Source organism: Passer domesticus, chromosome 6 (genome assembly GCF_036417665.1).
Source record: "Passer domesticus isolate bPasDom1 chromosome 6, bPasDom1.hap1, whole genome shotgun sequence".
Classification (NCBI taxonomy): Eukaryota; Metazoa; Chordata; class Aves; order Passeriformes; family Passeridae; genus Passer; species Passer domesticus.
Window position 1 is genome coordinate 34,345,541 of NC_087479.1, and position 27,467 is coordinate 34,373,007.

At 44.5% G+C, this 27,467-nt stretch overlaps 1 protein-coding gene across 6 annotated transcripts in view; it reads left to right on the plus strand.

Moving 5' to 3' along the window:
• SMOC1 (SPARC related modular calcium binding 1) overlaps positions 1 to 23,853 on the plus strand; it is a 163,623-nt gene extending 139,770 nt beyond the window's left edge. For 5 of the 6 annotated variants that reach the window (XM_064424381.1, XM_064424377.1, XM_064424379.1 and 2 more), the window contains 3 exons: positions 7,869 to 8,116; positions 15,133 to 15,183; positions 16,900 to 23,853. In XM_064424381.1, the coding sequence (XP_064280451.1) occupies positions 7,869 to 8,116; positions 15,133 to 15,183; positions 16,900 to 16,916 (316 nt within the window). In that variant the 3' untranslated portion in view covers positions 16,917 to 23,853. The remainder of the gene's footprint in view (positions 1 to 7,868; positions 8,117 to 15,132; positions 15,184 to 16,899) is intronic. The other variant, XM_064424378.1, reaches the window with a different exon arrangement.
• Positions 23,854 to 27,467: the final 3,614 nt, after the last annotated feature.

The following is a 27,467-nucleotide window of genomic DNA, read 5'->3' on the forward strand; positions in this document are numbered from 1 at the left end:
ATGTAATCATCACTCTTAAAATAAAGCTTAGTATAAACCAATGTTGTAGAGACCAGAGATGTATGCCCCCACTGCGCTTCTATAAACCAGCAGGCTTGCTTCCTAATGTTCCCCAGGCTTTGTGTATTTCTCAGCTTTCAATAGAGGCCTTTCTGGTGGAATTTTTCACTGCCCAGCTCTTCACACAGTCATCACATTGATTTATTTTCCACTCCAATGTCAGCAGCCCAGTTGTAAGGGGGGGAAAATTAAATCTTTTAGCAGGCTGTCCTTGGTAAGGCAAAAGACTGCTACCACCCAAATACTCTGCCTGCCCACAGCCATGATTAAATTCAGATAACTGCTCTGGTTTAATTTTCCATGTGCCTCAGCTAGACTAAGCATGTACCCCAAAGAACATGTGTCAAGCTTTTCCAACCCAACAGGTCATGATGGGACCATTTTTATTTTTTTAAAAAAAGTCATTTCAGGGAATTTTTGATATTTATATAAAAAAATTATCAGTACATATTTCATGTGGGCTTGTGGAGTTGGGAAGCTGTCTCTGTGCAGTAAGTCCTGCTTTTCAAGAGTCTCAAGGTAAGGAATATCCTGAGTTCTCTCTTCAGGAATTGGCTTCTGATGGTGTGAACAGGTGTATTCTTTGCTGGGTAAAAAATGGCTGGAGTGGCTGGTGGCCAGTCACAGGTGGTGCCCCCCAGGGCTCAGTATTGGACCCAGCCCTGTGTAATATCATCTTCAAGAACCTGGACAAGGGGATTGAGTGCCCCCTTATCCCACCGTGCTGTATTGGAGTGTTGACCTGCGGAAGGCGAGAGGGATCTGGACAGGCTGGATCCAGGGCCAAGGCCATTGTATGAGGTTGAGCAAGGTCAAGTGCCAGATCCTGCACTTGGGTCACAACAGCCCCAGGCAGTGCTACAGGATGGGGGATGAGGGACTGGAAAGCTGCCTGGCAGAAAAGGACCTGAGAGAGCTGGTCTGCAGCAGCTGAACAGGAGCCAGAGGTGGCCAGTACATAGAGGCATACAGAATCCATCTTTAGTATCAACATTAAAGTAAAGGACCAAAGGAAGAGAAGAGCCTTTCCAAAGTGTCCAGGACAAAAAAGCTTAACAGTGAGAGTCTTAAGGAGCTCAGACTTCCTTAGGGTATTGAAAGAAGAAAAAGGTTGGAAGTTCATTTTGTAAAATCTGAGTATCTCTGTAGAGACAAAGGCTCTGGGGGCTCTTAAGTCTAGCGGGGAAGAACGTGATTTACTGAATATAAACAAACTTGTGATCAAAATTTCTTTAAAGTGAGGGCAGTTCTAAGCCAGAGTGAAGTCATGAGGGACGTGACTGATTCCCTCTCTCTAAAGCTTTCATCTTAGGCCTGATGTGTTTCAGAAGGAATTGCTTTAGTCAAACCTGAGTTATGGTCCCAAGAATAATTTGATTCACATTCTGTGACTATCATATACAGGAAATCAGATTAGATTACTCTGCTGCCTTCAGTCTGAATTTGGATATGTGAGTGAAAACTTCTGTGTTTGCTGAGTGTCTTTGCAATTAATATCCATATTAGCTTTTGGGGGTTTTTTTGGGAGTGGGGCAGGGGGAGGAGGAGGGAGTGGGGGGTGATGAGGGAGAAGCATGGGAAGAAATTAGAGATTGGCATTTGAAATACTACATAGAGCTGTGCTAAATTGCCCCCAAAAACAATGTAGTAGCAGCAAAGTGAGGTGGTAGCTTGGATTCTTGCAGGCCATGTAAGCAAAACCTGAGGAGACTCTTTTTTTTTTAAACTGGGCATGCTTAAAACAACCTTGTAATCCCTTATAGGTCTTGTCTTGTTTAAGGGAGTTCAAAGCTATTGACTTTAATTGAGTTACTCTTGCTTTACAATAAAGTAAATAATGTAAATGAGATGAGAACTTCCTCATGGCCCTGGTTTATATTACAGCATAATAGCCAAATAGACTTCATTTATAGTTTTGAAACAGAAAATCTCTGGTAAAATTCATTCTTAATTTTAAGTTTATGTTATAACTCCAATACACATCTTGTTACTCTATGTTTTCAAAGTAATTAAGGGAGCACTTGTAGAGAATTGGTTTATTAGCCAGTACATTGTATCCTTTCTGAAAAAAAAATCATTGTTGAAATTTTTCACAAGTGAGTACTATGTAATAGGAACAGCACTTAAAAATTTAGACTTAGCTTTAGTACATTTTAGTCTCTTTTCTAATTCTGATATAGTCATATTACAGAGGGGCTAAATTAAACTAGATCATAGGGAATCCCAGCCTGGGTTTCTGTTATCTGAGAAATTCTCTTTGGTCCCTGCCAATTCAGAAATGAGTTTTAGTTGCCAAAATTTGTGCATTATGGCTTGCTACATTATCAGCAAAAATATTGCTGCCCTGTGGAATTTGAGGTAAATGGGCAGCTTACAGCAGCCACCCTTATCATGTAAAACGGCAACTATCAGTCCCTTAATTTAAAGTTGCCACTTATTCCTCATGTAATAGCCCCAAAAAGTACTCCAGAAAATGGCCCTGAGGTTCCATTTCATGCTCTAGTTGAGCAGTTTGAAGCAGGCAAGCACAGCTCAGCACATCTCCAGGGTGTTCTGAAGCCAATCCACGTTTTAATAAAGACTGACACTTTTAAACAGTGCAGGGAAGTTGATGCTCAACTCCTATTGCATTTCAACTGAAGTTGGATACCAACTTCCCTTTGTCCTCTTGTGGAAATTCTAGCCTAATTAAAGATACAGGAGAGTTCATGTAAGAGGAGGGTCTTTGAACAGTCAGTGAGGAATGAGGGGAGGCAATTTTTTAACCTTCTAAATTATTTATCCTACAATCTTCAGAAAAACTGTGTTCAGAATAATGTTTCATGTACAACTTAGCCTGAAGAGAGAAAGAAACTGGCCTGTAACAGGGGAGATAACTTTTAACTATAGAGGAATTATGCATTTCCCATAATTAATTTGGACTGGGTAGCACCCTTTTGTTTAGTCTGAACAGAGCTTAGTTTTTTGTTGGCTTCTTGATTCCTTGGCTACAGGAAAAGAGGAATAATAAAACAAATGCAGGATCCTTTTGCAATTCCATTATAGTAATTCTCTCTGATTCAAACCATGTTCCACTGTTACAGACTTTAGGCAACTGCAAAGAACAACAAAATGGGAGTAAGAAGTGGAAGCAGAGCAAGATCAATTTTGAATTTTACCTCAGTTTGTTAAACTCATTGCTTTCCACTGCTTAGTGCTGGCACTTTGGTGGTCTTCATCAGTGCTGTCATGGGCATTGGCTGGAGGGGTCAGTCACTCTCCATCCATTCTTCATTCAGCAGCAGCACCAAGCAGGGTAGAGATATCCTTGCAAAATATTTAAAAGTCATACAAACTTACAGCTCTAAGTCCTTTAGACACCCTGACCACAAACATACCCTGTGTGTGTGTTGAGAATGAAAGCTGGACTAATTAATTTTTTCACTCTGTAGCATTTGCTACCAGCTTCTTGTGCATCAGTGTTCTTCCATCCTGGAATAGGTCCCTCTGGTTTATAGGCTCTGCAGTCCAGATAGGTGATGGGCTGATCTTACTGCCCTTATGTCTTTCTGCCTCAGCTGCTGATGTTGCTACATAAAGTTTGTAGTACAAAAGAATAGATTTTCTACGTCTTCAAACAGGTGCCTGATGGGTACTTCAGAGACTGCAGCCTGTGCAGTGAGGCTGAAAGGGTTCAGGGAGCAAAGGACCAGCTTTGGTAGGAATGGACTTCAATTTATTTAGTAAAATGTCATGGCACATACTACCCTTTGACTGCACAGTTCTGTGGAGCATAATGTGATTGCACACTGTACATGGCTCTTTAGGGGAGTCATGTCTCACATTTGCAGCTCTTGTATTCTTTAGCCTATATTCCTCCCCTAATTCCCTGCTCCTTCACACTGAGCTAACTGCTCCTTTCTCACAAGGGCCTTGAGGGCTGAAAAGCATTACAGATTGCATGCACAGTGCATATTCAAGCTGCCTATTTGATATTTTGGCAGTCATTCTCTGATCCAGTATTCAGTGCAGCTTATAAAAGTGTATGTCCATGGTTTTGCCCAGCCTCTTTCTGTTCTTCAGTGACACCAGATGATGTGAAGGTACTCTGTGGAAGTGTGCCTCATCTGGAAGATAGCATTGTTAGAAGTTTCTGTACCTTAACACACATACCTCCAAGCATAGCCACCTAAGAAATGAATGTTCTGCTGTGAGGGAGCTCTTAGAACATTATACAGAAAGAGGAGCAAGAGCCTATTTGGAGAAGACTGTATACTTGATGCCAACAAACTTTTAAGAAAGCTGGTTTGCTCTCTTAGGCTGTTAATGACAGACCATGCTTTTCTTCACTGTTGGAATATTGCTGGACTTATGCTGCTTAATTGAGCTAAACTTGCTGGCTTTTGTACAAAAGCAGTCCAGCAACAGCAGGTTACATTTGGAAAATCAGTTTACACAGACCTCCTTTCTTCACTAGTTCTCATTCTTTAGGACTGACTGTTTTGCCACAGAGTGCTAAAGAGGAACAATTAGGCAGAAAAGTAAGTACAGCTGTAATGCAGTCAACATGAGAAGGCTGTCTTCATTTTAATAATTCTTACTGTGTCTTACAAAACTGCTACAGCACCGAAGCCAGGTACTGGAATTCAGTGGGTTTTAGTGTGATTGGTGTTGGAGCAACAGATGTTGGAAATTGAGAATGTACAGGACAGCTTTGTTCTGTCTTGATTTCTTGATTTTTCTGATTCCTTTATGGTCTGAATGAGAGGCAGCCCAATAAATGAAGTTTATATCTGAGGGCAGATTTACTTCTCTTGAAATGGTATGGGGAGGAAGTGGAGGGACAATGCCCTGGACTACTGCCAACTCTGTGCTCACAGGGCAGTTGGAGCCCCAGACCTGTCTGAGCTGAGCTGGCAGGCATGGCTGGTGCCATGGCACATCAGCAAAGCTAAGTGGCCTAGCAGGGCTGTGTAGTTGCATTAATTCATGTTTCATGGGTGGTGCCTAAGCACCTTCCATGGGCGGTGGTCAAAGTCAAGGTAGTTAAATACAGCACTGTAACTTCATCCTTCTGTAGTGTATCATGGAATTTCATGAGCCAGGGATATATGGCCACCCTGAGATGATGGGGATGCTTCCTGTGCTCTGATTCTGGATGATAACCAGAGATGGCAGGCAACCAACCATCTCAGGAACTGCAGTCCTGCTAAGCCAGCCAACAGAAAGTGGTAAAAACTCAGAAATGGCTGTATCTTCCTTTTTCCTAAAGTCATAGCCATTAAACTAATTCCTTTTAGCTCTATTAGCATGCTGCAGTTTTCATCATGAGCTCTCAGCATGTTTGTAATGGCAAAGATTGATTTATTGTCACCTCATGAGTCAATGTATTTGTATTAGCCTCTGAATGTCCCTCATTTTCTTTGTGGAAGTGCTGAAGAGAGCCATGTTGCCTTTCTTCATAACTCACAAAAGCTCCTCCTTGGTGTGCCCCTGGAAAAGAGGCACTTTAAAATCCTGCTTCTGAGTGCCTCTTCAGTAGGTAGTGAAAAGCTCTTGTCTGTTGTCTTTCTGCTGTTGGTTCTAAGATGCTCTGCTGTTTTCTCCAGTTCTGCCTCTCCAGCTGTGGGCCTTCAGTAAATGAGGGCAAGCCAAGGTGTGAGCAAGGGCAATCTCACATGCAAAAGCTCAGGTTTTATTCTTCTATCTTAGCAAAGGCAGAGTATTGCTGCTGGCAATACAGAACTCCTCTGAGGCTGTTGGAAACATGCTAGTCTTCAAATGACAGCCAGCTTCTTTCCAAAAGGGAGGGAGACCAATAGCTATGTTAATAAATGTCATAAAAACAAGACACAGGATGTGTTTCTGTTCTCTCCTGTCATCCTGGTCAGTGCATACAGTTTAGAAAATCAGGACACTTCCTTAACTTCTGGGGTGGGGGGGAGGTGTGTGGGGGGAATTTTGCAATTTTTGCTTGTCTATAGGTGATTCCTGGTGCTTGCCTGGTATTTTGGTTCCCCAAACTAAGACAGACTTATTCCTAACCCCTTCTTCCTCCTGCACAGTGTTTTTCCCGTTGTACATTCACCAGATGCTGTGACTGAATGCCAGCCTGCCTCTCAGTTAAGAATTAAATGAAGGAAATAGTTTCAAGTAAAACCCTGGGAAAAATGTTATACAGTTTATCTGCCTCTCTGTACTGTGTGTGTTTACTTGTTACAAGAATTCATATGCCTCTGGATAGGGGCTACCTTTGTAATTTCTATCCTTATTTGTAAAAGCCATCAGAAAAGGATAATGAGTATCTCAGTTTCCACTTAAATTCCAGTTCTTGCTTTCTGCATGCTGCAGAGCCCTCCTCACAAATGATTTAATTTACCATAGGGATAGCATGTGTGAGGGGGTATTTTTCAGGCTGTGTAGCTACATTTTAAAGGCAAAACTTTTCACACCAGAAAGTCAAAATAATTTTCTCTCTCCTAGTTCCCAACAAAAAAAAACTTCAGTGACCATATATGTATAGATTCTACTAGTTCCTGAAACAAGGTCAACAGCAGTCTTGGAGAGAATTTTATAGGATACTTGGGTTTATATTTCTCCATCAGCTAGAATGCCCCAAACTCACACCAGAATCTGGCTGCCTGCAGCAGGCAACTGTTCCTCTCTCCTTCCTGGGGAAGGAATTTATGCAGCAGCTGGATATGTCTTCTGGAATAAGTCAGAGCAATCAGTGCCAGTGTAGCATGTTTGACTACCTATCCACTAATTTCCATGCACTAATGTGCTTTATTCTTGGAAGGAAAAAAAGGTTCAGGCCTCAGCCTCATTTCAGCATCTTTTCAGGTTTCTCTGTTGGCATGCTCATCACATGGAGAAAAGACAGACTAGCTTAGAGTTTCTTCCCTGTTCTCAGTATCCCTGAGGGATAACCCCCTTTCCCACTGCTGCTGCAAAGCACCAGACACTGCTTAAATGGTATGATATAACAGTACCTGTTCAGTGATGGCATCATGTTGAAAGGCAGCATTCTGTATTTGTGTGTCTGTTGCTGTTGCTGCTCGTCATTTTTTTCTTCTTTTCCTCTCTGATATTGTTATTTTCTACAGAAGGAAAAAGTGAGTCAAATAGCATCAAACTTGTAACACCACAATGATTAAGAAATGAAACAAACTGAAGTTGCCAGCTCTGTAGTACTGCTTTTAATGGATTTGTGGTTTTTATCTTCTGTGGAACTCTTGTGTGTAAATCAGGTGTGTGAAAAGCATGAAAAATGCAGAAAATATAGCAGAGGAGTTCAGATTATGTAAACAGATACAGGGAGAAGAATATTGTGTCTTGCCAAGGACATTTTCAAATAATGAATGTGTCTTGCATTAAATTGATTTGTTCCCTTTCTGAACTCTAGATGTTACTGTCACAGAAACTACCACGACAGCTGACACTCATGGCTCTCTTGCTGGTAATTTGAATGGGAGCACAAGGGCCAAAAGGCCAAAGGAAATTGTCTCTTGCCCTCTAATGAGGATGGTTCTGGGATTAGGCAGTTTCAGCAACTGGTGTGAGGAGAACCTAAGCTACTGATGGTATCAGACTCCAAGATTCTCTTGGCAATTCACTTGTTAATGCTAAAGGACATTTTTAGAAAAAGTTCATCTGTCTCAAAAGAGCCCATCTAAAAGGAGGAGATTAGAAGACCTGTGTTTTTTGCTTATTTTGAACACGGCATAGCACTTGTTTGATTCAATGAGCAGCTCTTGCTCCTCAGCGTGTGCTTGACCATGTTGGTGAGAGCACTCCCTTGTCGGGGGCCTGTGCTTCCTCTGTTCCAGGTTCTCTGAGCCAGACCCCAGCCACACACTAGAGGAGCGAGTGGTGCACTGGTATTTCAGCCAGCTGGACAACAACAGCAGCAATGACATCAACAAGCGGGAGCTAAAGCCTTTCAAGCGTTATGTGAAGAAGAAAGCCAAGCCCAAGAAATGTGCCCGGCGTTTCACTGACTACTGTGACCTCAACAAGGACAAGTCCATCTCGCTTCAAGAGCTGAAAGGGTGTTTGGGAGTCAGCAAGGAAGGAGGTGGGTGCCTTTTCTTCCTCATTGCACCACAGTAAAAACTGACAAACAAACTTGACGAATAAAACTGAGTTACAGCAAATTCAGAAATCCATTTTCTCCCAGCTGTTTCAAAAGTGCCACAGTTTGTGTGAGCAAATGAGTGGGATTAGCATACTGCCGTGCAAATGTAGTTTGTTACTTGTGTTATGGCTCCATCCTCTATGCTTTATCACAGACCTCTGTGCTAAGCACTATACAGAGACAGGACAACAGATAAGAGTTCTTGGCCAGTCTTATTCCTAACTTAGTCTGCTTGTACTGTTGATATCCTTGGAAACTGTAGTTGAGATCAGGTCCCTTCTGAGCAATACCCTGCTAACAAGATTCTGTTGTCTCAGCCATGCAGGTTGGATGATGTATGAGCCAGCACAGACCCAGTCCTTCTCTGGAGACCCTGTTTACTAACAGAAATAATATTTATTTTCATTGCTAAATTCAGCATGCAGGAGAGTGAATGATGCAAAGAGAACAACTCAGAAAGCAAGCATAGGGCTCTGTACTGTTGCCCCTTTTCAAACTTAAATTGTGCTTTGAGATTGGTAGAGAAATGAGGCATGTGAGTAACCTATTTTTCCTTTCTGTTTAGTGTCTGAGCAATCAACCCACCCTCCTGCCTTTTCTTCCTTTTTTCATCTTCACCTCATCATCTGCTGGGACTCGAACCAAACTGATATTTTTGGAAATTTTAGGAATTGAAACAGTTCAACCCAAATTCAATAATTATCAGTCATTCTTGACTGTGGGCAGACTTGCTTGGCAGGAGAAGGCAAACAGGGAGATTCCAGGGGACTAATTTCCTGTGCAGGTGTTTTGGCTTTGCAGCTGTTGTTATATGTGTGTCATGGTAGCTGGAAAGGGTGGATAGCTTTTTTTTTTCTCCCATCTTAATCTTTCTTTAGTTCTTTTCTCAAGTTTAGCATGAGTGGGAAGGGAGTTGGTACATTTGGGTGTTGGGAAGTTGCATTTGCTAGGTGCTTTGCAAACATTTTAGTTACCATAAGCATATAGCATTACTTGTCAGCTGTGAGAAGCATTCAGCTTCCCTAGCCCTGTGGAGGTGTTTTTTTAGTCATCAGTACCTTACTGAGGAATGACATACCAAAATAGCAATCTTTAATTTTATTGCCTTCCCAATAAGATGAATATGCCAAATGAATTTTATTGCTATTTGGCCTGGAATAAGACTCTCTGGAATCTGCTGCCCTGGCCAACTGAATGTTCAAAATTTAGTTTATGGAAGGGGAAAAAAATCAAAGGGAGAGAAGAAAGAAAATGTGAAACTTTGAGCCCATGTGAAGGGGAAAGAAGGCAGCATGACATTGTTGTGAGTGCCTGATTGTCCAGCTGTTTGCTGAACACATCCTTGACCTTTCATGGTTTCTTCTGTTGTATGAGGACAGGACTGTGGTCAAAAAAGGGACTCTGATCTTATTCTCCCATACAGCTTCACATACCTACTACAAACCTGATAAGCCTTGAGGACCAAAGATAAAGGGATAAGTTAAAGGATGGTGAGGACTAAGAAGCAGGGCAGGGGGCAGTGCAGACAGCAGGTACTAACATGGAAGAAAGAATTGAGTTAGAGTGCTCCAGAGGTGCAATAAACAAGTTTGTAATGGATCTTTTCTATGAAGTATTGAAGTTGTGAGGTGGTAGATGGCATGTTTCCTATGCTTTCTATTCAAAATAACTGCTTAATTTAGAAACAGTCAGTATCTTTGCCTTTGACATGGTCTTCCCCAAGTCCTCTCTATACCGGAGAGAGATGGTTGGGTTATTGGGTGGATAAGGAATTGGGTGGATGGTCACACCCAGAGGGTGGAGGTCAACATCTCAGAGTCCTGATAGACATCAGGGACAAATGATGTCCCTTGGGATTCATACTGGACCAGTGTTATTTAATATCTTCATTAATGACATAGTGGGATTGAGTGCACCCTCGGCAAATTAGCAGATGACACCAAGCTGAGAGGTGCAGTTGCCATGCCTGAATGATGGGATGCCATCAAGAAGGATGTGGACAAGCTCAAGATGTGGCCCCACAAGAATCTCATAAAGTTTAAGACAACCAAGGGCAAGGTCCTGCGCCTGGTTAAGGGCAATCCCCAATATCAACACAGGCTATGGATGAACACATCCGAGCACCCCCGCCCAGAGGAACTTGGGGGTGCTGGTGGGTGAGAGGCTGGACATGACCCAGCCATGGGCACTCCCAGCCCAGAGAGCCAAACGTGTCCTGGGCTGCATCCAGAGCAGCATGGGCAGCAGGGGAGGGAGGGGATTCTGCCCCTTTGCTCTGCTCTGCTGAGACCCCACTGCAGGGCTGCATCAGCTCTGGGGTGCCAGCACAGGAAGGACAAGGACCTGTTGGAGTGACTCCAGAAGAGGCCACCAAGATGATTAGAGGGTCAGAGCATCTCTGGTGTGAGGAAAGGCTGAGAGAACTGGGATTGTTCACCCTGTAAGACAAGGCTTGGGGTGACCTAATTGTGGCCTTACAGTACCTGAAGGGAGCCTATAAGAAAGAGGGAGAGGGACTTTTTACAAGAGCACAGAGTGACAGGACAGGGGGAAATAACTTCAAGCAAAAATGGAGTAAGGTTAGCTTGACTGTGAGAAGAAAATTCTTTACTGTGAGGGTGTGGAACAGGTTGCCCAGAGAAGCTGTGGATGCCTCATTACTGGAAGTGTTCAAGGCCAGGTTGGATGGGGCTCTAAGTAGCCTGGTTTAGTGAGAAGTGTCCTTGCCCATGTCAGGGGAGTTGGAACGAGATTAACTTTAAAGGTGCCTTCCAACCCAAACCATTCTATGATTCTGCCATCCTACCCTTTCTCTAAGTTTCCTTTATCTGGATCATAGGTGCATGTAGTCACTCCCTGTATTTTGATGTCTGTTTCTTTGTACCATGGCCTCCAAAGATCTGTTGGGGCTGAGGTCACTGTGGGTTCAGGCCAAGAGCTAGCTGGAAACCTTTTTAATGATGTACTTTCAGCTGTAAACTGCTAGTCAGATGAAGACAGAACTTTTCATGGAAATGTTTCTGTTTCAACAAAAGCCTTGTTTGCAAGGTTCTTCTGGTCTACCTTGGATGGGGAAAGGTTGGAGGAAGTCAAGGAAGGTTATAATTTCCCCTTGATATACTTCATTACAAGTGAACTTAGCTCAGATCTTCCAAATCCTTTTTTGGTGTCCAGTAGCATAAGGACTAAACTGAAGTAGGTCATCATTCCAGGTGAGTATGCTTCTTGCTAGGCAAATTGAACATTTGTAATAATTTTGAAAATAAAACACAATACAAATTTTGTAGTATTTGGGATTCTGAAGAAAACAGATACTAATAATAGATATTAGGAATGCATTCTGCATTTTTGTCAGTGTTTTGCTTTACTTTTTTTTTGGTAGCCAGTTCCATCCAAACGTGGAAATAGAGCTGCTTAAAGGAAGCATAGAGCAGAGATAACACACTACTGTTATGTGCTTCTCAGGATCTCAAGAGTCCAAATAAGATATATATGTGGGGATTCAGCTGGGATATTTGTAAGGACAAACCTGAATCTGAGCTCTTTCCAGCTTAGAATTAAACTTGTTCGAGATGCATAGTTGTGTCTGTCTTCCCTTCCTCAGCAGTCTCTTCATGCCTGTGGTTACCTAATACGTGGGTACTGCCAACCAGTGGTTCTCCAGCGAGGAAGTTAGCTGCCCAGTCTATCAGAAACCCTTCCCTTTTCCATCCTTATGGTGACCCAAAAAGCTGCTGGCAAATCTGCTAGGTCTGGTAGCCACTTTGCACAGCTCTTGTCCCTCTCTTTAAACCAGATTTGTTTTTATCAGAGGCTATTTACATGGAAAAATGCCATTCTTGGATCTCAGAATGGTGTGGCCACATAAGAGTCAGCCTTTGAGTGTTTGCAGAAGCCTGCAAATGACTTCTTAAACTGGGGCAGAGCAGGTAGGCAGGGCTTTCAGCTTAGAGTATGCCAGAAACAGCCTTTGCCATCACTTGATCTAAGATTGTCTGTTTGAGGAATTGTGGAAGGAAAGCAGACTGATTTACAGCCTGTTAAAAGTTAGCATTCCTCAGCATAGTCTGCACAGCCTGAGTTAAGGGGGGAACCATCTGTGATCAAAGAACAAAGGCAGAGAGAGTATCTCTCTGCATTAGTCAAAAGACAGGATCCTTGAGAGGAGATAGACACACATCATAACGCTTTGCTGGAAAGTTACTGGACCTGACATTAATTGGAGTCCAGTGATGCTGGAGAGGAGGGCTGTAGATCTGAGTGAGGCTTATGCTAGTTGTGCTGGCTACAAAATGTTGGAGTTGAGTTTTACTTCTATATTCTTCCAAGTTCAGGAGACAAAGTCAGCATTTTGTGCCTGCCCAAAGAGGAGCTAAGGGAATAAGCAGCAAAGAAATGTCCCTCTGCCAACTGACGGGAAGTTCCCTTCTGCCAGCTCAGATCCTGTGATTGCTTTGCTATCCAAGAGCTTGTCAGATGGTGGGTGTTGGGCACGCTTCACAGGACATGAGGACATCTGAGGTGGAACCCAGCCACCAAGAGCCAGTCCAGAAACAGGATCGAAACATCTTCATTAAAAAGTGTATGCGTGTGTAATTAAACAGAATGTCACTTTCTTCTGAATCTGAGGAAATGTTACAGAAAGAAGGAAAAATAGACAGGCAATCTGAACAGCAGATTTCATTCAGTGATGTTTTGGACCTTTCTGTCTTCAGAAGTAACTGCATGCTTGGGAGGCTGGGAATGAGTGGCTCTATATCATTACTGTACAAGTCGTTGTGTGAGAGAAGGTAGCAAAGAGCAGTCACCTGGGAAAGGCCTCTGCACCAGTGATGATAGAAAATAACAATCTGAGTGTCCATGAGTAAACTGTAACCAGGTAATGACTGAATTAAAAAGAAATTTCAAAGTACGTTTATGTGCTATTAGATTAGATTTAAAGGAGCTGTACTGGTTCAGTGCTTCGTTTTGTTTGTCTTGTTAAGATACTCCCCTTTGGAGCTTTATAGAGGTGCTATAATTTGCCTTTAATCTTGACAAAACTAAGTGATAATATGAACCAGGACATCAGTATTGTGTTGAGAACACAAGATAAGGCTGTTTCTCTCCCCAAAAGGTGAACGGTTTGCTCAGTATGTCTGAAGAATAATAATTTCCTATTAAAAGCTGCTGGGGTTTCCTTGGGGCTTTTTCTTTTGAAAGACACCTGCCCTAATCTAATGTGACTAGAACTGTTATCCAAGAGAGTGTACTTGTGAGGATGAGCAAATCCTCAGCTTTGTGAAGCTTGCCAAATGATGGGATGTTACCCCATAATGCCCAAGGGCTTCCCAGCTGTATGTCAGTAACCCACGCACCGCCTGCCCTATTCCTTCCTCTCCCTTGTGTCAGCAGTTAGGTGTTGCTGTGGCAGGGTTTTGCCTTCGATGGGGACCCATGGCTGGCCTGGTTTGTAGGGCAGGCGGGCAGCTGAGGGCGGTGCTCTCTGCCCCAGAGCAGCAGGGGATGAGCCCCAGCGCGTTTCCCACACGGCTGCACGGGCCATGTGCTCGAGCATACCGGCCACGGCACGGAGGGATGCTCCTGCCTTCTGAACACACCATCTTGCCAAAGACAGGCAGTGCTCACTCAGCTCTTTCCAAGGATGGGTTGTGCTCATGCACAGCACTGTGCTGCAGGCTTACCTGCTCTGCGTGGTAAAGGTGAGAGGGTTCTTTGGGATGCCCTCTGGCTTCCCCAGGCTGCCAGCCAGGGCACTGATGCCCTGCGGGGCCCTGGCAGCTGCCCATGAAGGGCCCGGGCTGTGAGTGGCAGTCAGCCCAGGCAGATCCTCTGGCCTGGCAGTGGAGCCTCTGCCCACGGCAGCAGAGCCGCGTTTGACACCGGGCATCAGTGAGCCGCGGTTCTGCTGATCCCGGCAGGGCAGGTGGCTGCTACTGGCTGTTCAGGGCCTTGGAATAACCTCCTGTGCTTACACAGTTTCTTATTAATGTTCTCTAAAGCCAACAGGCTGTGCTTTGTGACCCATTTCAGCTTTGGCCACTGACACCTTTTTCCCTCTGGCTTTTTCTTCTCAGCAGCTCCATTCCTATTGTACAGCCCAGCCTCCTGGCCCTTGGGGCTTCCTACACCTCGACCCTGCCCTCTGAGCTTCCCCTCTGAGCTTCTGCCCATCTTGTTCCTGCACAGAGCAGCATGTGCAGTAGAGTACTTGATGTGCAGAGCGAGCTGTGCAGTCAGGCCATGTGCATGCACAAATCAAAGTCATGGAGTGGAGGATGGCAACAGGCTTACAGCTGCTGGCTGGGAGCAGGAGCTCCCATTTTCAGCTAAGCCCTGCTCTCACATCAAACCAGCTCGCAGGAAGTGTGACAACTCCTGTAATCCCTGAGCTGGCTGTACCCAGTGCAGAGGCCCTTGCCATGAGCTCCATCTGGTGTAGGGTACATGTGCCTGTTATCTCATGACACAGTCACAGCTCTGCCCTTCTGCCAGGTAGAAGTTCAGGTCTTTGGTTTTAGGCACTTGTTTGTTTGATTCAAGTGAAATATTTAATAAACCTGGGCTGTCTGTATTGCCTGTACCTTCACTCTCTTCTGGCTTCCCCCTTTCTACATGGCATTATTTTGCTTGCTTGGGGAAACTTCAGAACACTACTTGCATCCTTCCTTTCTTCTTTTTCCTTCCACTCCTCAGTTTAACCTTGTAATTGTTGTTTCTTGTCCATGTCAAACCTCTGGATTTCATGATACTCAGCTACTACAACACCAGGTATTTAACATTTCTCATCTCAGGCACACTGGTTAGACTCTTGCATGTGAATCCTGTTGGCTGGACTTGCTGTGAGCATGTTCACAGTGGGTGCTTTGAACCTGCTCTCTGGCAACAGACAAGGGAAGGCTCCTTTGTCATGCCATGGCATTTACTTCCTTTAATGTGGTTCTTGGATTTTACAGGTAGCCTGAGCAGTTTGCCCAATGGAAAAAGACAAGGCCTCAACCCTTTCAGTGAGTATCTTGTCAAAATGTTTTATTTTTTCCTGTGATAAGCATGTATTGCGGAATTCATTCTCCCCTGTTCTCTTATGTTCATGAACAACAGTATAGAAACAGCTGGAAACCAAAGTTGTTCTTAAGAGGTATAAATACACCAACGTGCAGCTCCATTGCATCATTTCAAAGTCCAGCTCTCTGTCTTTTGCTGGAACAGATTACATGTGGCTAAGGAATTAGAATAGGATAAAGCAGCTGTAGGATGACTACTCTCCTATCCTATTCTTCCTTCTTCTATCAAGCAGTAATTTATGTGGTTTGTTGTGTTTACATTCCATTACTCCATGGATAAGTTCCCATGAAGACTGTTCTCTGTCATGGTAAAGGTCTGATCTCCTCTGTATTTTGGGCATTGAGTCACATGGACCCTTTCATCAGACATGAACAATAACATCATTTGCTTTGCCTTTAGACTTGTTGCCTCATGGTTTTGTTGGGTACTTCTCATTTGGACTGTAAGAAACAGTGAGAAGTTCTCCCCTGCCTACATCTTCTGCCATTTGTTTTATAGCTGTCCTACATATGTCTGGCTAGACTCCTTTTTGTGTTGAGGAGACCTAGGCTGTGTATTTGTTTAATGCCAGAAGTCTTCCTATACCTCTTGCTATGTTCCTTGTCTTTCTGGGGAATGTATTATCTGGTCCTGGTGAGATGGGCTGAACAGAGAACTGAAGATAAAGATCAGCTACACCTTGTACATTGATAATGTGATGTTTCCTGGTGTGTCCTCCACTCTGAGCACGTATTTGGTTTTTGCCTGCTGCTAAAAGCTGAGCAGGGGCATTTGAACAACTGCTGTAGCTCCAGCCCCTTCCTTGTCACTCAGAGTGCTCAGTGTAGGACAGATCATCTGCACCCCCACGCTACACTGCACTTACAGACATGGAAAACAATCTGTTGTTTTTATGAGCTGGTCATTGAGCACTGCAGGCACATTCGCAGAGCTGTGCAATTGATTGCAAATATGGCTACCTGAAATATTTTTGCATTTGACAATGTTTGCCCCACTGTGACAGGGCATGTTGATCAGCACTGATCTCACTGAGGCCTTTCCTCCCAGTGAGGTAACCTTTTCCCCTCAAATCCCTACTTTAGTATGTTTTCACCTGTAATTAATCCACAGAGCTCTAGCTCTAGCTCTGATCCCATAAGAGCTTTGGTTCTTAAGAACCTTTGGTGAGGGGCTTAACAAAAGCTTTCTGAAGAAAGGCCTCCTCCAAGACCTGCTTGTCTGCTAGGGCAGGAGGCAGCTGCCTGTGGCTGATGGGGAGATGGTGGCAGGGCAGCCTGGCAGCAGTGGGTTTCTGCATCAGCTGTGCCAGGCAGAAGAGCAGAGCGAGGGATGTTGGACCAGTTGTTTCCCTAGACTGCATGCCCATTTCCAAGGAGGGGGAGGAAAGTGGTGTTTTGTGTTTAAAAATATGTCAGTCCCTAAGGCTCCATGTGACTCATTCAGTGCTTTTTCCAGCAAGGCTATCTCCTTAGCCCCTGGTTGTTTTCAGCCTCACAGCTTATTCTGGGATCTCAGCTTTCTGGGACCATGGCTTCAGCAGAGGCTATACTGGATCTTTATCAGTCAGGTTTCTTTTTGTTCTAATTTGCCTTTTCCCCTTACTTTTTCTGCTTCTGTTCTGTTTTTCCCTCCTTGCCCACCCCACCCTACTCTTTCAGTAGGTCGCCTGGTGTAGCAGCAGAAGACAAGAAGGGAAGGCAGGAGCTGACCCCAGGAAGAAGAGATCCAGTGACAGACAGACAGACACCTTGCTGCTTGTGAGCAAGCACGCAGCATCAGCAACATCCAGCGTAGCAGAAGTGGCACCCAGAACGTTTGCACTTTTAAAAAATTGGTTTGGATTTTTTTTTAATTGCTTTTCAATGCCATTATCTAATACTTTGGAAAGTGGAGGGAAGCAGGATCATGGCTTTTTAAAATTGGAACAGCTACTGATGATGTAAAATTGAGTTCACTGGAACTCAAAGAATTTTATATACTGTATATAAATATATATGTAAATTGTACAGTTGTCTTGTACAGGGGTTGGAGTCACTGTTCTGTTCCTCTCTTTGCTTTTGAAGGCTGTTAGGGTTAGAGGGACTCTTTGCATTTAATGGATTATAGTAATGCATTCATTTCTGCCACCAAACCATCATTCAGTGGTGAGCCTTAACAGCACCTCCATGCAGGAAGGAGCCAGTGTATCAGCATGAATTCTTGCAGATGTGCACACAGTGCCTCAGATATCAAATGCTTCTTGAGAGCAGCTGAACCCCTTTTTTTACCATAAAGCTCTCTGCAACCCAGGCAATTGGGCTGGGCAATTGAGAGCACAGATTTCATGTAAGTATTGGTGCACTGCAAAGCTGCTTAAAGTAGGGATAGAAAAGGGTTCTATTAGGGATGTACAATAGTAGTGTGTGCACCTGTTGCAAGTTGGGCAGAAATTAAATACAAATGCATTGCTATTCATGCTCAGATAACATGCTTAGCAAAGATGCTCCATGCCTCTGGAATCTAAAGCTGTAAGAAAGGTGTGGGAGCCATAGGCCTAGTAGAGTCAGTGGAGTGAAGTCTTGCATCTTCTGCTCTGGCAAAAAGTGTTCATCTGTATGTTGTACAGCAATAAACATTTGGAGAAGCCTGCTAAAAGCAGCATTAGCCTGCCTTGTGCTTTGCTGAAGAGCAAAGGACTTACTTGTCAGTGCAGACAGACACATTTGCTGCTGTCCCCAGGAGTCTGCTTTACTTATGTTTCAGCAGTACAGCTTGGGCCATGCTCACTGGTGAAGGTCTGCCAGCAGTGGCTTTCTTGTCCTTGGTGGTTGTGAATCCAAGCTCTCCTCCTGCACAGTGGTGTGCCTGCCCACTTTGCCTGGTTTGCTGTTGCCAGTACCTCCTGGGTGCTGTGGCACTGGGGTGTGATTAGCAGTGACAGTGAAGGCTTGGAGAGAGGAGTCTGGTGTTCTCGGAGGCCACAGGGGCTGTGTCAAGCACTAGCAGTTTTAGTAGAGTAGTTTTTTTTGGCAGGGGTGCCCATATCAGCAATCCTAGATTTGGGCAGTGTGATGGGACACTCAGAGTTTTGTTTTGTGTATTTCCAACCACTGGCAGCACTCGCCTGTTCTGAGCAGCCTCCCACTTCTGATCCTTCTGCCACTTATCTCTGGACCAAGAACCTGTTAGAAGAAACTGTAGTGAAGATGATGAAATAACATGTTAATATGAGATCACACCAACAATTACTTGTAACAGCAATAGGTAACTTCAGAGACTGGACTCATCCTTCAGGGCTCTCTTGTTTTGGTAAAAGATGATACAACGCAGCACCTTCACTCTGTCATGTCATTGTGGCAATAGCATGAGATAAATACAGCACCAAAATAAAGTGTCCTGATGCAGTAAGTTAGTGCTTGTTGACAAAATTGAAAGTTAAATAAAATAAAAACTAACAAGCCTTTCTATAAATAGCTGTTTAAGAGTAGTAATAACTCTTCCTCTGGGAAGTATATTGGAGCTAATTAAAGCATATGGCATGGTTAAAAACGCTTCTGGTAATATCTGAAATATACATCATACCATAATAATACAGCAAAGTAATCTCTTTAGCAAGAGCAGATCCTGCTGCTGGATCTTCATGGTTTCTCACATACAATGTATGTGCTTTTTTGGCCTGCAAGCTCCCACCTTCTTGATTGCTTCTTCTTATCTTGTTCTTTGGGTGGTTTTTTTTGTTTTGTTTTGTTTTTTTTCTTTTTTTTTTTTTTGTTTATGGGGGTTGTTTTGTTTTGTTTTAGTGCCCTGGGCACATCTTTTGTGTGTTGAAATAATTTGGTTTAGTGTATAGTTAGAAATGTCCATGCCACACTCACTAATCCTATTGTAGGGAGTAAAGAATAAAACCAACTGTATAAAAAAAAAAAACAAAACTCTTCTCTATTTTAATATTCTAGTTTTAGGAATTAAAAATTCTGACTGCTAGGTTGGATGGTGTTTGGTGGTTTGGAGTTTTTTGGGTTTTCGGGGGTGGGATTTTTCTTTGGTTGGGTTTTTTTTAATGTATAGTTCTACCCAGCAGAAACAGACAATTGTATGTCTCTAGGAATTCTCTCAGCCAAGCACTGGGGCTGGGAAATGCCCCACAAGATTGTGAGGGGACTGCAGACCTGCTAAAACTCACTGCATTTTCTTCTGGGAATAAACCAGCCAGTCACCACTCCTGCTTGTTATATAAATCCTTCTGCTGACCTCCTTTTTCTCATCCTTGTGCCCTTCCCCTCCAAAAGGCCTGCATTCACATGTTGTTTGCAACTGAAATTGGGTCAGTTCTTCAAGGAAGGCAAACACAGGGTGGCTGTTGGTTAACTTTGGTATTTGTGGGTATTCCTGTTGCTAGGCTAGGGCTGACTTTATGGATGGATTGGGGGCCAGGCATTACATTGCTTTCCTCTGTCACAAGGCAATTCCAAGTCCCTGAATCCTGACTTGCTGAATTTGCGTGGTCTCCGAGCAGCTTCTGGCAGGGCCAACCAGCACGATTGTGTAATGTCCAGTAGAGGTCAGGTTTCTTGTTCTGGGTTTGTGTTGGAGGATTGTGCAGACCACGCTGGTCCTGACTGACACAGCCCATGCTGTGAGCTGTCCAACAACCTGTGCTTGTCAGATGAGAGCAGTGCCTCAGCTGCCTTTTTCCCTCTCGGTTTTATTGCTACTCCACCTGCCTGCTAGGCCAAACCATCCTCATCTGGTGGTTGTAAGCAATCTTCATCTCTGCCTTACATCAGTAGCATCTTTCTGAAGCTGGGACACAGGGAGTGTCAGTGTTGTGTCTGAAAGCAGACCCTGGGCATGTGTCTCCTCCTCCTTCAAGTCCTGCTGGGCCTCTCCAGCTCTGCTTTGAATGACGGCTGAAAACGGCTGGGACAGAGAAGAGAACCAGGACTCGACAGTGCAAGTCATCTGTTTGTCCTGCCAGAAGTAAAAAATCATTCTTTCTTGCTGATCTTCCAAGGACATAGTGTGTTGTAGGAAATTGCATTTCAGTGGGATTCATTTGTGTGAAGGCACTGCTTTCCATGGCCTGAGTTTATATTGAACTTATCCTGCCCCAGCACATTTCTGCCTCTGGTAAATTTGTTAAACTGAAAGGCATCTGTTTGGTTTTGGTTTTGTAATAAAATAGATAATTTTGGCTCCAGTGTCTTGTGGTGGTTACTTGTTGAATCTTGATTTCCAGTTATTCCTACAGTGCTGTAGGAGAGGGAAGGGGACTTTGCTCCTTGCAGAGTCAAGTGTCAGTCGGTGGTTGGGTTTGGAGGTCTGTGATGTTTCTCCCTGGTGTGTAGCCTCCAGGCTGAATTAAAACAAGCTCCAGAGTGCATCTCTGTGGTTTGATGACAGCTGTCTGAATCTGCCCAGCCTGCTTAGAAAGGCTGTGAAGCTTCAGCAGGAGATGATTGTAGAAGGTGGGCTGTGGGACAGTCTCCCCACACCACAGGCAGGAGACAGGCTCTGCACCTTGCATGTCCTCACAGCTCCCTTTCACCTGGGAGCCTCATACTTTACTTTGCAAGTCATGCCTTGCTACATGGGAGCCTGAAATAGTATCTTTTAGCTGTTGTCCAAAACCTTTTGATCCTCAAAGATGGTGAGTAACAAGCCATGCTGGAAAGCTGCTGCTGTTGTAAAACAGGTTTTTCTAGGCTACAAGGAAGGGCAATTCATCAGAGGCTGCAGCACCAGGTTCATGGCAGAGGAGGCCACACACTGCTCCTTCCAAGTGCATTTGACCAGCTTTGTCATCACTGTCATTTCACTTGATCACATGTAAATCTTTTGCAATGAGTAAGGAGCCAACTCATTTATTGCACATGGAAGGCAAGGCAAATGCAGTCCCAGGGGAGGGTTTCTGCTTGTATGGTAGTCACAGGCTGGATTGTTTGTAGGTGGTCAGAGAGAGCTCTGCTAAGTCTTTCAGTGCAAATTCAACAATAAAAGAGGGAAATGCAGAGGTGTGACAGCCAGTGTGCATCTGTCAAGAATGAACTGGCCAGCCAAGTTAATTTCCTTGTATTACCAAGGGTAACAAGTTCTGGGGCTAAGGGAAGAGCAGTAATTGTTATTTCTGGGGTCCTGCAAGACTTAAACCAGAAAAAGGATATTTTGAAAAAGAAAATACCTATTCCTTGGCCATGCTTCCTGGTTGTGGAGGGGATATAAGGTACTGAAGAGGCCTTCCCTTGAGGGTACTCAAGGCCCTCTCCTTGGCAGTGCTGCCATTCTGTACCCAAGTCAAAAGGACTGAAAAGGGCTTGTTTCTGCCTCTGCTTCCACCAGTGATACTGCCATTCTCTTCCTTCTCCCCCAGCCTTTTTTCCTCTTATCTGTGACATAACTAACAAAATTAACATGCAGAATGTTGATCTTCTGAATTCTCAGCTGCCAGCCCTTACAAGCCATTTCTGGGAAAATACCTTGGAAACTTAGTTTCCTTAGTTTGGAAAACACCTTGAATAGGAAATGGGTTTGAAAAATGCCAGCTTAGGAACCAGGAGTCTTAACAGCAAGTGTTTTGTATGGTTTGCCAGAAAATCCAAGACTGGCTACTTTGGAAAGCAATTGTGCTTTTTGTAATTCTGCTGAGGGCCTTCTTACTGATGGTAATGTGGGTTTTGTTATTCAAAGGGACCTTGTCTGTGCAGTCCAGGAGTTGTCTAGCTTTCCTTCAGAAAACGCCTCAAACTCTATGCTATGTGTTGTAGCACAAACCTATATCCCCATCTCCTGCAAAAGCGTAAATGAACATTTATTCCACATTATGGTTTCTTTCAGCACATTGGGACTGGGCTGAGCATCTCCAGCTGAGGTGGAGGAGCCATGGCCCAGCGTGTGCTCAGTCAGCCCACGGACAGGCAGTGGTGGTGGGTGGCTCTGTGCCCCAGCTGAGCTGGACCTGCAGTGTGCTGCAGGCTCAGGTGTGCACTGGGCAATGAGGGAGGCAGCTGCTTGTGGTTGAGTGGAGATGGAGGTTTCCACACCTTGCCTCCTCTCTGGTGCCAGCAGGAATAGCTCTGGTCTCCTGCATATGACTCATGACTAGGTGGCCCCAGTTTGGACCTCAGAGTAGTTTCTTGGTGCAAGATCTGGGAGTCTCAAGTACAGATGAATACAGCTCTCCTTATTAAAATAAAGAAATTCAGTCCCAGTACAAAACAGATCCTTAACTCATTGCTTTATGGTGTGTGAACAAAGGACTCTGGTGAAACAAGTTCTCTCTGTAGCATCTCTATGCTGTACTTCAAGCACTTAAAACCTACAGTTTGAGTGTCCAGTGTCCCATTTCACAGCACAGCTCTGGCCTTGCACAGCACAAAGTGCCACTGCTATCTCCCTCAGTCATGATTTTGGCTGGGACCACTGAAGGGATTCCTGCTGGCTTCACCATGTCAGAAAAGAGCTGACACAGCATCTGGCAGAAGGCAGAGAGCTATTTCTGAAGTGACTTGGATGTTCCCACTCTGAGCTGGCAGCTTGTTTCAGAGAAAGCTGTATGAAGGTGGCTGAGGCTGGATTTGTTCACCTGCAGCCCAACATAAAGGTGAATTTTTGCATCTCTGGAGCTGTTAAAATTGTTTCAAGTTAATGGCTTGAACATTGCAAAAATTATCAGAGGACTTCTGGCCACTCTAGGAGACTGCAAAGAAACCTTGTTGTCCATGTGTGATCACGGAAGTCCACCCCTCCCCAAATATGCCTGCTAACTGGAATTTGGACTGGGCAGGAACTTAAGGGAGATACTGTTGTCCAGTCATCCCAGGTCTGGGGAGAAAAGTGTATTCACCAGTGACACTGGAAGAGAGACTGGGATGCTGATGGCTCCAACATTCTTGGGGCGAGCTGCAGGTGAACAATCCAGCCTCAGCCACCTTCGCACGGCTGGCTTTCTGAGACAGGCTGCCAGCTCAGAGTGGGAACATCCAAGTCACTTCAGAAATAGCTCTCTGCCTTCTGCCAGATGCTGTGTCAGCTCTTTTCTGATGAGGAAAGAGGCAAACCCTGTGAGGAGGGTACTGTCTCTTTGTCCTTACTCAAGTGAACTCAGCTGTGATAACTCCCCAGCTGGGGAAGCACCGGGACATTCATACATAGCCTGAAGGTTTTCATCTCTGCTGATGGGCCCTAACGGGCCATCATGGACTCACCTTCCTGATGTTATGGGTGGGTGTATTGTCTTAGAAGGTGTCAAAGACTCATCCAATTGCAACTCTTTGCCCCAGGGGAGGTACCTGAGTGTTCCTACTTGAACTGGAGTGAATGTAACCCCAGCAGATGTTGTGTTTTGGGGATTTCTCCCCACCACTTCTTTGGGAGGTCCCCACCATATGATGGAGCCAGTCTACAACCATCACTTTGACCAAGAAACATGAAAATTGCAACAACCCAGTCTCATTGTGACGCCTACAGGTGGCATTTCTACTGTTATCCTTTCCTTGTCTTTCTTACCCATTTTCTTAAGCAGTATTTTTATGCTTTGTATTGCATTATTACGATACATTACAATAACAAAAATGGCTGTTTTACAATGCAACCAAATGGTTCTACAATAAACCCTACATGTGTATATTTACAAACACCACTTGTTCAGTGTCATTTCACTCCAGTTTGCCCCAAGAGATCTGTTAGCAAAAACCTTGCTTGATCTCTAGGCTACCTTGCCTTCTGCAGTGGGTCCTAACACAAGTGTTGAGATGTCTGCACAAGTGTTCAGATGTCTGTTTTTCTCCTCAAAATGCACTTGGATACCAGACCTTGGTAAAATGAATCAATCTGAAGTACTTAGACTCCAAAAACCAAAACATCAAATTAATAAATTAATTCAGAAAACTCATAGGCAGGATCTGTGAAAAGATGTCCTAAATGATAAAAGAGATCTGGGGACTGATAAAAGGAGTCATAGTCCAAATAAGAAACTATGCTGCTGCAAGAAAAATGAAGGGATTGTAAGCAGAGATCAATAAAGTGGATCAAGAGCTCTTCAACAGCCTGAAGCATGAGAAGAAAAAATATGAAATGTGGGATGGGTGCTGAAGCATTGCAGACTACATGTGAGCTGCCAGGGGACTTAAAGAGAGCATGGCAACATCACCTAACTGGTGACAAAGAAAAACCTAGGGAATTACAGACCTGATATCTCTCTGTGAAAACCTTAAGGAGCAAGCTACTGACCAGTTATTCTCTAATCCTCTAAAGATTTATAAATTTGTAAATAAATGGCAGGAATGGGTTTGTTGAGGTTTCACTAAGGACAAATAATTTCAAACTAATTTGATTCCATTCTTTGACAGGATAATTCGCCTCGTGGCTAGGGGGGAGCAGCACTGGATGTGATATGTCTTGACTTTGGAGAGGCTTCTGGCACTGTCCCAGAAGACATTCTCGTAAGTGAACCGAGGAACTGCAGCCTATTTAGATTCACAATACGTTGAATTCAGTGTCAAAGTCAGAGAGCTTTCTGGGGAAGTCTTCCCAGTTATGGTCCAGAGTCCAGATCTATTCAGTATTTTCAGCAGTAACTTTTAGAAATTGTTTTGCTATAAATTCTCCTGGTGATACCCGGTGTGGGGTGGGGTACTGGGGGGCCTGGGGGAGGTGTCTGTCAGTGTCTATGGAGGGTAGAACATGACTGGTTGATAATTTGAAGAAAAAATCCCAGTCAACAGGATGTTTCAGCAGAGGCATGGGATAATCCTGTAGAAGTGGCTTCTCAGAAGCTGGGAAAAGAAAAAGTGGAGAATCTGAAGGACTGTGCCATATACAAAATCCTCTTACCATAACATAACAGTGAGCTGTTTTCTATGCCCTTGTCAATGAAACAAAGAAAAAAAATAGCGATGCCAACAAAACCCCACATGTGGCTTTGCTTTTCGTTTCTGCCCAAGATGTTCCATAAGAAGAGGAGGTAATCAAATCTCTTTTGGTAGCTTGAAAAGCTTATTTGGACACCCCTTTTGTTAACAGAGACACAAAGGTGCTTTCTACAATATGTACATCCCTTGTGCCGAGGATGTGCCATGGGGACTTTCTGAGAATACCTTTGAAGCTTCTGTGTTGAGATGTTATTCCCCCCAGAGCTTATTCATGCACACAGGTTGTACTTATGATTCCCATGGGATGGGACCAGTGTTTCTGTAATGGAAGCTTATTTTCTTCAGCATCAGAGGCATCTTCCTGGGAAGGTATTTGTAACTTCACAACTTACACCCTAAAAAAAAAAAAATCTGTTTGAAGGGTTTATTTCTTTAATTCACCCAAATTTCACAAGTTTTTCAAAGTACTTCCTAGGCCTGTGAAGTTTTTTATTGCATTCTTGAAACTGGGCTGATTTCTGAGTGCATGCCCAGCACTGAGTACTAAGTAAGTCACTATTATTCTTTTAGCCACAGCTCCCACTGAGCTTGCCATGTACATGGCAACAGCAATGGTGCAGCCTGGGACATGGGAGAGTGCTTACATTGAAGTGCAGTGGGAACATCTGCTGAGCTCATCTACCTCACATCACGCCTTTAGACTCCATGTCTAAGCTCAGACTACACCCCAGGGCACATGTAGGTGAGTGCAGTGTAGAAAAGGCACCAAGGGTATCTGCTGTTGGCAGTGGGACAAAAATATGAGCAAACTCCACCAGCCATCTGCAGGGATGCCCTGGGGCCCTTGGGGCTGGTCTGCCCCTGCCACCTACCTCTGGGCAAAGCCAAGACCTCCTGGGTGAAGGGAAGGCAGGGAGGAGGGACAAATTCACTTATGGTGTTAATTAGCAATGTATTTAAAATTACTTATTTAAATACCAGGAGGTGCTTATCCCCTCCTGTGACAGAGGCAGGTTGGGAGCACTGTGTGCTCTGCTGGGCACTGGCACACACAGCTCTGTCATTAGCAAGCTGGCTGCTGCTGGCACATGCACACGGATGACAGTGTCATTAAAAACATTTTTTCCAGTATTAACTCCAAAGGTTATTCTTGGTGACAAGTACTTTCCAGCTTGTGGCTGAGACTGCTTGCTCCCATTTGTGCAGGCTGGCTCCTACACTGAGTCCATATTCAGGCATGACCAGGTCTCTTGGATGCCTTTCTGTTACCATCTACATCTATACCTGTCAAGAGGTGGATGAGATGAACTGGAGCTGAACAAAGGTCTTGTTGCCTCTAGTTTATCTCACCAGTGTCCAGGTACAACAGAACTGGGTGTCCTCCAAAATGTTTTCCCAAAGCAAAGGGCTGTGCTGGTGGAGATAACCAGGTAGGCATCATCCCATCACAGCAGCTGAAGCCTGGAGAGGCACATGCAGCTGATGGGGACTTCTCCTTGCAGATGGTGCTGTGAAGAGGCATCCTGTTGGTACTTTGGGATGGAGAGTAGTAGAGGGCTCCTTCCATGCCAGGGACAAGTGACCTACAAACCAGTCCAGCAGCCCCAGACATGGAATCAGAGGAAATATGCATCACAGATTTATGTGTTTTGTCTGAGCTTGTCCAGAAGAGTCCTGATCACACCAACACCACAATAATTGCCAGAAAGGCAACAAAATCCAATCCACGTGCTGCAAATGCCTCCTTCCTAACTTAAAACCTTTGGTCAGTGTCCCTAACAAAAACTTCAATTTCTCACTGTACCATAATAGATTCCTGATGCTTGCACACACTCCTCTTACTAAACCCAGCTTTCTCTGGCTTGGCTCCCTTTGGTCCTGGATCTAACACTCCAAACCTGTGGGAACCAGGATACTTCTGTGCAGCAGTGGCAGCAAACCAGCCCCAAAGAGCTCCAATGAGCCCTAACACCCCCTACAAATCCTTTTGGTCCCATCAGTGGAGTCAAAGATGAGCCAGAGCCAGAGCTGGAACTTGTGTGTTTGCCCTTAGGTCAGGAGCAGGTGTGCTCTCTTTGGGCAGGAGCTGTCCAGCAGGGCAAGAGGTGGGAAGTGACCCCACAGGCCTGTGGAATGGGGTGGGAGTGTGCAGGACCCACTAGGGCAGTGGTCTCTTTTGCTTTGCCAAGCTCTGGTTGGCCAAGAAAGCAACATCCAGGGCAGCCTTGCCACGGCTGCTCTGCCAGGGCTGCCTTTCCTGTGAGTGCCCAGCTGGGAATTCTTCCACCCCACCTGGTCATTTTGCATTGCACTGTGAGGTGGCCAAGCCCCAGTCTCCCCTGGAGCCCCATAACTGGAGTTAACATAACACCCATGCT